This window comes from Anolis sagrei, chromosome 2, assembly GCF_037176765.1.
Source record: "Anolis sagrei isolate rAnoSag1 chromosome 2, rAnoSag1.mat, whole genome shotgun sequence".
Taxonomy (NCBI): domain Eukaryota; kingdom Metazoa; phylum Chordata; class Lepidosauria; order Squamata; family Dactyloidae; genus Anolis; species Anolis sagrei.
Window position 1 is genome coordinate 184,969,313 of NC_090022.1, and position 13,164 is coordinate 184,982,476.

Here is a 13,164-nt window from a genome sequence, read left to right on the forward strand (position 1 = left end):
ACATATAATACTTAGACTTGGATCCTCTCTCCAAGAATATCTCATGATGTATGCATGGGCAAATACCATAAACACTCCATAATAATAATAATAAATCAGTAGTAATAGTCTGCAATCACCACCTCTTCTTGCTCGAAGCATTGAGTGCTTTAGTTGCACTTTCCTGCCTTAGAACTTGGACTCCAAGCCTAGGCTTCTGTTTCATAGAGAGGAGACTCCAGGCGCCTAGCCCCGCCCCTCCCTGCGAGAGGCGTTCCAGGCCACCAGAAACTACACTTCCCGTGATGCCTTGTGCACCCGGTAGTGGCTGGCATTGGCGGAGAGCGGCCCACGTGCTCCCCTTCCTCCAGCCCTGGGTCCTCCCTCCTGCTTGCCACCAGGGCTGGCTGGGACTCCCTTTGCCCGCCAGCAACAGCTGAGCCCAAGACTTGGTGCTGCTCTGCTCCTGCTATGTTGCCTTTCCCTTTGAAACACTTGGCCAAGGTAAGGTGCAGCATGCATGTATCTGTATGAATGTATTTGCATTTGTGTATATATAAGTGTTAGATCTGCATTCCTTGAAGGGGGACCAGCTTCCTTGGGATCCAAGGAGCCAGAAAGGGTTGGGGGTGGTGGTCTTAAGTTCCACGGGGTGCATCTGCACTGTAGAATTAATGCAGTTTGACTCCACTTGAACTGCCATGGCTCAGTGCTATGGGATCTTAGGGGTTGGAGTTTGGTGAAGCACCAACATGCTTTGGGAGAGAAGGCTAAAGATCTTGTGAAACTACAGCTCCCAAGATTCCGTAGCATTGAGCCATGACAGTTAAAGTGGTGTCGAACTGCTTTAATCCTATGATCTAGATGCCCCCATAGGGCCTTAGGTATTTTGCCTGTCTCAGGTCCAAAGTGGGGCCTGATCCTAGTCTTCCTCCTGTCCCATTGGCTTCCCTCTGCATTTGGGGCAGAAGGAGGGTTTCAATGTTTGGCCTGTACAGCTTCCCATGGGCAGAGCATTTTTCTCCCACTGATTCCCCCCCCCCCATGAAACAACAACAACAACAACAACAAAGTTTTATTTAACTGAAAAAAGACTTAAAATTACTAAATTTCCATGGGTAGAGCATTTTCCACCCACCGATACAACAACAATATTTTATTTAACCGGCAAAAAATACTTTAAAATACTAAATTTTCATGGGTAGAGCATTTTTTGTCCACTGATGCAACAACAACAAAGTTTTATTTAACTGGAAAAAATACTAAAAAATACTAAATTTCCATGGGCAGAGCATTTTTTGCCCACCGATACAACAACAACAACAACAACAACAACAACATTTTATTTAACTGGCAAAAAATACTTAAAAATACCAAATTTTCATAGGTAGAGCATTTTTCGTCCACTGATGCAACAACAACAACAACAAAGTTTTATTTAACTGGAAAAATACTAAAAAATACTAAATTTTCATGGGTAGAGCATTTTTCGCCCACCGATGCAACAATAACAACAACAATAACAACAACAAAGTTTTATTTAACTGGAAAAATACTAAAAAAAATACTAAATTTCCATGGGCAGGGCATTTTTTGCCCACTGATACAACAACAACATTTTATTTAACTGGCAAAAAATACTTAAAATTACTAAATTTCCATGGGCAGAGCATTTTTCACCCAGGGATGCAACAACAGCAAAAAACAACATTTTATTTAACTGGCAAAAAATACTTAAAAATACTAAATTTTCATGAGTAGAGCATTTTTCGCCCACTGATGCAACAACAACAACAAACTTTGTTGTTGTGGTTGATGTTGTTGTTGAACAACAACATCCACAACAACAAAGTTTTATTTAACTGGAAAAACTACAAAAAATACCAAATTTGGGGTGTTCTTTTTTTGTAGTTTTTCCAATTAAATAAAACTTTGTTGTTGTGGTTATTGTTGTTGTTGGGTAGAGCATTTTTCGCCCACTGATGTCCCTCCAATGCAGTGTTTCTCAACCTGGGGTCCCCAGATGTTCTTGGCCTACAACTCCCAGAAATCCTAGCCAGTTTACCAGCTGTTAGGATTTCTGGGAGTTGGAGGCTAAAACATCTGGGGACCCCAGGTTGAGAAGCACTGCTCCAATGCAACAACAATGACAACAAAGTTTTATGTAACTGTAAAAATACTACATATTGTTAATATTCAATATTCATATTAAAATATTAAACCAGATATAAGAGCAAATGCGCAAATGGAAAAACAGCTGGCCTCTTCTTTCTATTGCAACCATCACAACAACAAAAGTTGCACTTAAGAGAATACCCTTTAATATTTTTTTTAAATTTACAAGAAGTAAAAACAAACATATCATAAAGGACAAGGTATGCAATGTAGATGGAAAAACTGATAACTTGTTTGTATTGCAACTACCACAACAAAAAGTATATATATGCACGCAAATGTGAGTAGATCAATTGGTACCACTCTGGCGGGAAGGTAACAGCTCTCCATGCAGTCATGCTGGCCACATGACCTTGGAGGTGTCTATGGACAACACCAGTTCTTCTACTTAGAAATGGAGATGAGCACCATCCGCCAGAGTTGGACATGACTGGACTTAATGTCAGGGAAAAACCTTTACCTTTATCTTATATTAAAGGGAACCTTTTTAACACTATAAAGGTAAAGTGTATGATGTGGATGGAGATACAGCTGGTCATGTCTTTCCATTGCAACAATTACCGCAAAAAGCTTTAATTCATAAAGAAAAATATTAAATTAATTTTTTCTTAGTAAAAGGTAAGAGCAAATGTATTCGAAAAGACATAGGATGTGGGTACAGAAACAGCACAGCAATCACTTCTTTCCATTGCAACCAGCACAACAAAAAAGTTTTGTTCCTCTACTGAAGTTCTGTTTCCAGGCACTCTTGCTTTCCTCAACCATTTCCAATGGGAATGTTAAATTGTGCAAGTAAAGAAAAGCAAAGGAGAAAGGAGTTTATATCACCGCCGGAGGGTTATAGCAGGCAATGTGATGACAACACAGATCTCCTTTTTGGGGAGCCATTCTGCCGCTCCATGAGTATTTAATTCTATCTAATGGCTCTTGGATTGCGGCACAAAGCGCAGGGAAGAGTTATCTGGATCTTCAAGACTGAGACGCTATTATCAGCCGAAAACCTCTCCGGGAAGCCATGCTCTGCTGGCTTTTATGGGCTAATTTTTGCAGCTTCTCTTTTCTCTTGCTGTCCTATCTGACATTGCAGCTCTGAGGACAGAGAGGGAGAGAAATGACAAAAGAGGCCTTTGGAGCGGATAAGAGGGAGGGTAGGGAGAGGTACAAAAAACAAAGCAAAATAAAAAACAACTTGTGCGCCTGCTTTATCACTTTTACCAAAGTCTCTTTGGCAGAAGTTTCACTTTGGCAACAACTTTGTTGAATAAGATGATCTGCCCCCAGACAACTGCTTTCTGATTCGCAGGCTAAGCATCTAGATTAGGTAACATAAGTACAACTTTAAAAAAACAACACGACAGCTAAACTGCTTTGACCGCTGAAGATTAAAACTCTGGTTTTAAAGTAAATCTATGCATGTGTTTAAAAAAAAACACAAACAAACACACAAATGGGTATGTACACTCTAAATTGAGATTTGGAGAATGCATTCTTTTTTCAATGTTTGGAATGTGTTGACTGCTTTGCCAAACTTGATGCATTCCTGAGGTCTCCTTGCTGATGCAACTTCAGTGAGCGAGTTGCATCATCTGCAGAGATGATGGGGTTGTTGAAGCATCTTTAAATGAGGGGAAATGAAAGGAAGCCACCTCTTTTCAAAGGCGGTTGGCTGTCATTTGTGGTGACCTGCTGGCGTGCTTTGAAGAATGCCGACCCATAGGGAGGAAGATTGTGTGCGTGGTCATGTGTGTGTGCGTGCATGCAAAACTTCTTCTCCTGTCGAAATTGCCAACTCAGCTTATGCCTCCGCTGTTCTGAGCAAATGAAGCCGGCTTTCCCCTCTGCAACACAAAGCTAGCTTTGTTCCAGCAGGCCTTGAAACTGACTGCCTCCTTCACCCTGCCAGCTTTCCTCTCTGAGCGTTTAGGTTGCTACTTGTTAGGTGGCAAGATGCGGTACATTCTGTCCTGGATCCCACCTAGGAGCAAGGCAATAATAATAATAATAATAATAATAATAATAATATAATCTTTATTCCCCGCCACCATCTCCCCAGTGGAGCCCCCGGTGGCTCAGTGAGTTAAACCCTTGTGCTGGCAGGACTAAAGACCGACTGGTCACAGGTTCAAATCCCGGGGAGAGCGTGGATGAGCTCCCTCTATCAGCTCCAGATCCCCATGCGGGGACATGAGAGAAGCCTCCCACAAGGATGGTAACACATTAAAAAAAAAACATCCGGGCTTCCCCTGGACAACATCCTTGCAGACAGCCAATTCTCTCACACCAGAAGCGACTTGCAGTTTCTCAAGTCACTCCTGACACGACCAAAAATCTCCCCAATGGGGACTCTGAGCGGCTTACATGAGGCCAAGCCCGGACAACATGTTACAGCAAAATAACACCAAAACATAGACAATAAACAAAATCAAAATTACATAGAAAAAGAATACACATACAATAACAAAATAACATTCCAATAAACACATTCACGATAACAATGGGCGGACCACATGTATAGGAAAAAATGATTAAAAGACTCTAATGAGATAAAAATAGGAGTAGGTTATTTGCAGGGAGCTCATAAAAACACACAGGGTTGTGAAACTAAACTTCCCATTTGGAAGGCGTATACTCCAGTGGCAGAGGCGTTGAGGGGAGCAATAGTGTCATGCTGTGCACCTACTCGCCAAAGGCACAGCGAAAGAGCCAGGTTTTAAGGTTCCTTTTGAACGTTTCTAGTGAAGGGGCTTTCCTGATCTCTCCAATGTATACATTCAATTAATTAATTATTGCAATATAGATAATATATACATTATAATGTATATAATTATAATGTATACAATTAATTAATTAATGCAATGTATACATTCAATTAATAAGTAACCAAATAATAAATAAGCAAATATATATGGCTTTGGACATGTTGTTGAAGAGCTACAAACTCCATCATCATAGTAAAAAATGAGATCACGAGAACTGTGGTCTAACAACAACTCAGGTCTCTCTTGTGTTAATCCATTTGATTCTACACACACAATTTACAAGCTGCGAGTAAATACCCTGAAAAATATTCAATTCTATCTGATTCTGGAAACTAAGCAGCATCAGCTCTGATTAACATTTGGATGAGAAATTCCCAGTTCATACCAGGTGCTGTAGGCTATATTTCAAATGAAAGAAGTGGCACAACGATGTATTCCTTACATCAGAAATGCTCTAAAATTCAGGGGGATGGAATAGACTTACAGGCAAGCTGAAGATACATACACCCACAATTTACAAGCTAGAGAGCCAAAGTAGTGTAGTGATTTAAGTGTTGACTAGGACTCTGGTTCAAATGCCTACTTAGGCTCCTTCTACACTGTCATATAAAATCCAGATTATCTGTTTTCAACTGGATTATATGGCAGTGTAGATTCATATAATCCAATTCAAAGCAAATAATATGGATTCTCTGATTTGATAATCTGGATTATATGGCAGTAAAGAAGGGGCCTGAGTCATAGAAATCCATTGAGTGATTTGATGCAAGTCGCATTCTCTCAGCCTAAGACAAAGGCAACAGTAAATCTCTGAATCGTTTTTGTTGAGAACACCATAGGAGAGGGCTTCTATGAATTGAAATTAACTGGAAGGTACTTTAAAAGAACAACACATTTGCAAGCTTGTAAACTTGAAATATTTTTGCTGCCTTTTATTTAAAAAAATGTTTTAATGTTGGTAGAACTTATGTCTTGCTTGGATAATTCGCTCATACTTCTCACCCTTAAAGACCTGTCGGAAGTCCCTTCCACACAGCTGAATAAAATCCCACATTTTCTGCTTTGAACTGGAGTATATGGCAGTGTGGACTCAGATAACCCAGTTCAAAGCAGATATTGTGGGATTTTCTGTCTTGATATTCTGGGTTATGTGGCTGTGTGGAGAGTCCCTGAATCTCCTGTTGTTGCACTCATGGTGTGTCTTAGGTTACATAAGAGTAATATGACTACTTTGCATTCCCTCTGATTTGCACGGAGGGTCCAGTTAGCAATACATTTGCATCTGAAAACAAGTGCTAGGAGGGTCCAGTTGGCAATTTCAAGAGTTAGCATAGCGAATATGGTCAGAGATCCTGGTTTTGTCAGCTTTTTTTTTTTTGTCATGTCAGGAGCGATTTGAGAAACCGCAAGTCGCTTCAGGTGTGAGAGAATTGGTCGTCTGCAAGGACGTTGCCTAGGGGACGCCTGGATGATTTGATGTTTTTATCATCCTTGTGGGAGGCTTCTCTCGTGTCCCCGCATGAGGAGGTGGAGCTGATAGAGGGAGCTCATCCGCCTCTCCCTGGATTCGAACCTGCGACCTATCGGTCTTCAGTCCTTCCGGCACAGGGTTTTGTCAGCTGATATGTGGTCAGCCTTTATATGCATTTACGCCTTCTATGTGTGTATCCTACTTCAAGCAGAGGGACTGTAGTCTCTATTATTTCTAGCCACTAGCTGTGGATGTTTGGAGTTGTAGTCTGCTTGTTAGGGCATCAGGTGTGGAAAGACTGAAGTAGATTCTCCAATTACAACTTGGATGGAGAAATCTGGCAGATCAGTTAGGCCCCATGTGTTCGCCATAATGTTTGGGAGTTGTGACTCTTGACTTTCCTGAATTTCTTTACAGTTCTCTTAACACAATTCCTTTCCCAGCCCCTGCGGATATGCTGCCAGGCTACAGGGAGCTTGCGGGCCCAGCACAGCAAAGCAGCAGCTGCGTCTGCCAAAGAGTCACCAGGATGGACTGGGCAGGAGAGCTTGTCTGAAAGTGACCCGGAGATGTGGGAGCTGGTGCAGCAAGAGAAGGATCGACAGTGCCGGGGACTGGAACTCATTGCCTCAGAGGTGAGCTAAGGAAAAATGCTTTCCCCTTCCTTACTCCTTTAATAGGACACAAGTGGGTAGTTGAGTTATGCTTTGGATACTTTCTGTGTCAAATAGTGACTCCTTCTTTGGGCTCCAAGAAAGATTTGAAGATGCATACACAGTTGTTTTATTTACCCTTTCAGCTGGAGATGTTGAAGTAGAAAATCTATGTACCACGATTCCCACATACCTCACCATTGACCAGGTTTGCAAAAACTGCTGGGAGTTGAAGTTCAGCAAATATCTGGAGGACTCAGGTCCTTCCATCCTTTCTTCAGCAGTTATTAATCCTTACAAATATTAGGATAATTCAGAAGGATTCCCCTTACATCCATTTTCTTATTACCTGCAGTGTCCAATTAGATGAAAAGCCCATAAGCAGTGCATGAAGGCAGTAGGTACCTTCCCCTCTGAAATCAGTGTTCTACTTCTAAACATAGAGTCTGGATTTACACTGCCCTATATCCCAGTATCTGATCCCAGATTATTTGCTTATTCCAGAGTCACTCTGGAAATCATATAGCTCTCCATGTTCAACTGCAGTTTCCAACTTCTTTCACCATTGGTAGGGCACTCTTGGTTTGCTGGGATTTGCAGTCTAAACAACATTATAGGTCAGTGTAGATCCAGCCAGAGTCACTCTGGAAATCATCTAGCTCTCTAGATGTTCAACCGCAGCTTCCAGTATCTCTCACCATTGGTAGGGCACTCATGGGTTGATGGGATTTGCAGTCCAGTGACATAGGGCAGTGTAGATCCAGCCAGAGTCACTCTAGAAATCATATAGTCCTCCAGATGTTTAACTGCAGCTTCCAACATCTGTCACCATTGGTAGGGCACTCTTGGGTTGCTGGGATTTGCAGTCCAGTGACATATTCCTGGTATAAAACTTCCATTAGGGTATTGTGGCTAATAGCTGTTGGTAACCATATCTACTTATTTTGTATTATCCAGTATGCTAGCTTAGAATGTGAGCTAGAAGTTCCTTGGTTCAAATTTCATGACAGCCTGAAACTTGGAGATCTTCTTAAGTAGACTGCTGTTCTCTTCATCCAGGGCTGTGGACACATGGCCACCTGGATGTTGAATATTTATTGTTATCATTATCATACTTCACCAGTGGCCATATGAGCAAGAGATTATGGGAAATGAAGCCCAATTATTTCTAGGTGGCCAAACGTCTGGCCTCCCTTCCCAGTTTCCAACAGCATGGTCTTAAAAAAAAGATGACCTAACTTACTTACTTACATACTTAGGCGATCCCTCGTTTTCCGAGGAGGATTGTCTTTCAATATTCTTGTGGGTCTGTATGTGGCTGTGGAACCCTATTCTTGCTCTGCATCTTCTTCCGTAGTGAGGGCATTGGTTTCCAGGTGGAAGGCGGTCTCAGTCGGGGTTGGCTTGACGCGCCTTCCTCTTGGCACGCGTCTCCCTTTCGCCCTTCGTTCGTGCCTCATCAAATTCTGCAGCACTGCTGGTCACAGCTGACCTCCAGCTGGAGCGGTCGAGGGCCAGGGCTTCCCAGTTCTCAGTGTCTATGCCAGAGTTTTTAAGGTTGGCTTTGAGCCCATCTTTAAATCTCTTTTCCTGTCCACCAGCATTCCGTTTTCCGTTCTTGAGTTCAGAGTAGAGCAACTGCTTTGGGAGACGGTGGTCGGGCATCCAGACAATGTTGGTGGCGGAGGACCATCGCTTCAATGCTGGTGGTCTTTGCTTCTTCCAGCATGCTGACGTTTGTCTGCCTGTCTTCCCAAGAGATTTGCAGGATTTTCCGGAGGCAGCGCTGATGGAATCGTTCCAGGAGTTGCATGTGACGTCTGTAGACAGTCCATGTCTCACAGGCATATAGCAGATGACCTAAATACCCAAAAGGCACTAGATCCCATCTGATCTTGAAAGTTTTGTCCTTAGTTGGGGCACCTTCAACAAATACCAAGTGCTGTAAGTTACATTTTAGAGAAAGGCACTGACAAAACTACCTATACATTTTCTTTGCCTGAGAAAACCTTATGAAATTTGTGAGGCTGCCATAAGCCAACAGGCAACTTGAGGACAACACTTAGGACTGAAATCCTACTGGCCTTAATAGAAGCATTATTACTGGTATCATGTATATGAAGCACTGGGAAGATATTATAATTGAAGTCTGACCTCAAAAAATGACAAACCACAGAAAAAGGTTTGTTATGAAATGGAAAGGCCTTATCCTGATAGATTTTGTGCCACTGTCTTCAACCAGGGATGTGACATAGTGCTCTCTCTTAGTATATTACACAAAGGCAGAATTATTCAAACTTCAGAATTCAATATACATAGTTTGGAGAATTAATCTGATGTATGTACAGTTGAGAAATAAATGATAGATAAGAACTAGCTGCCCTATGTTAAAACTGGTTTTAAAAAAATATATTGCTTCAGATTTTAATGGTATTTTATTATTGCTGTTTTATGTTGTTGGTTCCCCCTCCCCCCCTTCCAACCTTTAACATCAATCCCTTTCAGAACATTGGCCTTGAAGTGGTATATAAATTTGGGAAATAAAACTTCATTTAAATGCAAAGCATTGAATGCAGGATTCTAAACATATTTCACCATTTAATGTTGCTGTAGGGGCGACTGTTGATTTTTTATAAGGTTGGAAATGCTTTCAACCTTTTTATGTGTTAAAAAATCAAATATTTTGGAGGATTTAACTCTCCTTTATTCTTGCAGCTCGGTGGCCATAAGGGTCATTATAGGCTTAAAAGATAGGTCTCGTGGTTAATTTGAACCAAGGAATGTGGAATACGGAGATGTGATCTTTGGCACTTGGCACAAAGGTGGCTGGCATGATAAAATAGAATAATTTTTTCCTCCCCTTTATCCACTGTGAACAGTGCCTTACAAAATCCAGGAACAGAAGGAAAGCACATTCACACAATGTAGTGATGTCTGTATTCTGTATGTATTGAAGTCTTTTAAAAAATAAATACAGTCATCCCTCATTTTCTAGTGGTAAAGGCACCTAACTCCTGTGGAAGTGAAAACTGCAAATAAATAAACTGCTTCTTTTGCATCAGAAAATAGCTTTCTAGGAAGAATTTATTCTTTCAGTATGATTCTGTGGTCAGCCTCCACTTGAATCTGGCCATTGGATCGATTGGATGATCTACAGCAGTGGTTCTCAACCTGGGGTCCCCAGATGTTTTTGGCCTTCAACTCCCAGAAATCCTAACAGCTGGTAAACTGGCTGGGATTTCTGGGAGTTGTAGGCCAAAAACATCTGGGGACCCCAGGTTGAGAACCACAGATCTACAGATTCCTAGAGAAGTGTTCTCTCTAGAGATCTCTATAGTCTATCATGCCTGGAGGAAGTTGACCAGAGTCTCACAAGATGACCTAGAGCAGTGGTTCCCAATCTTTTTTTATGACCAGGGACCACTTGATCAGGAACCACTTTGACCAGGGGCATTAGTACCAAAAGGGTTATGAATCAGTTTTTGGTCAACTTTAGTTCCCAACAGTAGTTCTCAACCTTTTTTTAACCAGGGATCACTTTGACCAGGGACCACTCTCCAACATTAGTACCAGTTACGAATCAGCTTATGGTCAACTTTAGATTTGGTTTGGTTATTTGGGATGTTGATTCAGAAAACTGCATTGGATAGACCGCATCAGCTCTAGCTTCTGATACAGAAGATATGCCATCCAGTAATTGCCATCTGTTCGCCCATAGAAAACCATATTTAATCTAGACCTGATGTGGTCTTTCCAATGCAATTTTATGAATCAGCACCCCAAATAACCCCAGGAACAGGCCTAAAAATGAAGACACCAAGCCGCCCCTACTTCCAGGCACCACATGGAAAGGCTCCGCTCAGGGGAGGGAGGAGGTAGAGAAGGAGAAGCTGCAGAGGCTTGTTGTCATGCCTTTCGTGGGTAGTCAGCTTCTTCCCTCCTGACATCCCCATTGTCTTGGCACTCTAAGAGGGTTTCATGAGACCAGTTGCTCTCGTTGCAACTGTGTAGTAACGATGAGGCAGCGGACCATATTTTCATTCTTGGAGAACCACTAGTATTCAATGGACCACAGGTTGGGAACCACTGACATAGAGAAAATATTTGTATCACAACCGTGAATGATCAAATCCATAAATATGACGGGATTGCTGTAGTATTTTAATTCTCTGGATTTGAACCAGGACATAGGGAATAGGAGGATTTGAAGTTCCTTACATCTTCTCCTTGCTTCCCCACTCACCCTCACCATGGTGATGTTGCAGAAAATAGTATTGTGAAGGGGATGCATTTCAGTGTGGAATGGGCAATGCTCTTCCATGATCCCAGTCCAGGTTTCCCCATTCCACAAATTGCTCTTCTTAGACTTGGGGTATAGGGAGGATGAGTATTTCTACTGCTCGGTCAGGTGGATGTGAGTGATTCTGTTTTGTCCTTCTTCTCTCTGTTCTGCCTCTGTCTCTTTCACTTTGATTCCAGAATTTCTGTAGCCGAGCTGCTCTGGAAGCCCTGGGCTCTTGCCTTAACAACAAATACTCAGAGGGCTACCCTGGCAAGAGGTAAGGCCATTTTAGAATAGGATAAGCAGAATAAGGCAGTACTGCATCACAGAGGAACAGAAGTGGGCAAGTTCTAGTGTGCTAGATTTTGCAGCATATATTCTGATCATGTATTGATTCGTTACAAAGGGAGACTTGTATCAAATTAATAGTGAATAATATCTTGTGGTTTCAGGGGAGACTTATATAAGACAGGATCTGAGAAAAATAAGACAAAGAAATGGGGGGAATCAGTAGAAAGATCAAACTGTATATAAGGTGCCCAGTGTCCATATTGGGAAAGAGTGGGAGGAAGAAATTAGTTTTTCTCCTCTTTCTACCACTCTTGAAAATTCCCATGAAGATATTTTAAAGCTCCTTTCTAAGAGTATAAGGAGAAAATTGAACTCCTGAATTTTCCTCAGTATGTATCTGTTTATTTGTGGTGCTGCAGTTGCTCAATGGGTGAAACCGCTAAGCTGCAGAACTTGCTAACTGGAAGGTTGGCAGTTCAAATCTGTGGGACGGGGAGAGCTCCCGCTGTTAGCCCCAGTTTCTGCCAACCAGGAATGCAGTTCGGAAGCAAATAGATCAATAGGTACCACTTCAGTGGGAAGGTAATAGCGCTCCATGCAGTCATGCTGGCCACATGACCTTGGAGGTGTCTATGGACAACGCTGGCTCTTCGGCTTAAAAATGGAGATGAGCACCACCCCCCAGAGTCAAACTTGACTAGACTTAATGTCAAGGGGAAACCTTTGCCTTGTGTACCTATAGGCCTTTCAGACTTCATAATTATAGCATTATGATCCCACTTTTACTACCATGGGAACATCCTATGGAATTTCGGGAATTGCTGTTTAGAATTATCAGCTAGAGAATTCCTTTGGTGAAGTGGTTCCCAACCTTTGGTTCTCCAGATGATTTAGACTTCATCTCCCATAATTACTCACAGTTGCCCAAGCTGCCTAACACTTCTGGGGGTTGAAATATGCCTCTGATCAATGTTCAAACTCATAGGAGTTAACCAAATAAAATTATAGTATTGTGTAGTGGGAGAATAATTGGGCAATGTGGAAGGGCCCTCGTTTTTGGTTTGCCATAAAGAACTCATCTCACTCAACAGATCTAATGAAAGAGAACTGAACAGGGACTGGGGCTATGGTGTTATGCTCACCCATTGTGGTAGATGTCAGCCAAAGAGGTCAATTCTGTTCAGATTACATATTAGGAATGGGAAGAGACAGCACAGTGGACACTTCTAATCAGAGAAAAGAATATAGCATAGTGATGGGATTCTTCTGTGTAGACAAGAGAGAGCAGAAGGCTTTGGAAAAAGGGATTGTTGCTTTATCTATCTAGCTAAAAGTCAAAGTATGTCTGTCTGTTTGTATCACAATGGCTGTTGCTAAGTGAGTGGCCCTCTATGATATCACTGGATTAGCTGTTTCTAGGTGAATGATGGGCTGTTGCTAGGTGAAGTGACCCTCTGTGATATCAACGGGAAAGAAAGGTGACGTATATGAGGGGAGGTGAGAAAGGAAGGAAAGAAAGAGACACAAAGAGAGCTGTGTTGTCATAGAGACATT

At 42.0% G+C, this 13,164-nt stretch overlaps 1 protein-coding gene across 1 annotated transcript in view; it reads left to right on the forward strand.

Moving 5' to 3' along the window:
• Window positions 1-351: 351 nt before the first annotated feature.
• The window catches only part of SHMT2 (serine hydroxymethyltransferase 2), a 31,302-nt gene continuing 18,489 nt past the window's right edge, over window positions 352-13,164 (forward strand). Inside the window, exons 1-3 of the mRNA XM_060763010.2 lie at window positions 352-483; window positions 6,828-7,019; window positions 11,517-11,596. Coding sequence (XP_060618993.1) covers window positions 451-483; window positions 6,828-7,019; window positions 11,517-11,596 — 305 coding nt within the window. The 5' untranslated portion in view covers window positions 352-450. The remainder of the gene's footprint in view (window positions 484-6,827; window positions 7,020-11,516; window positions 11,597-13,164) is intronic.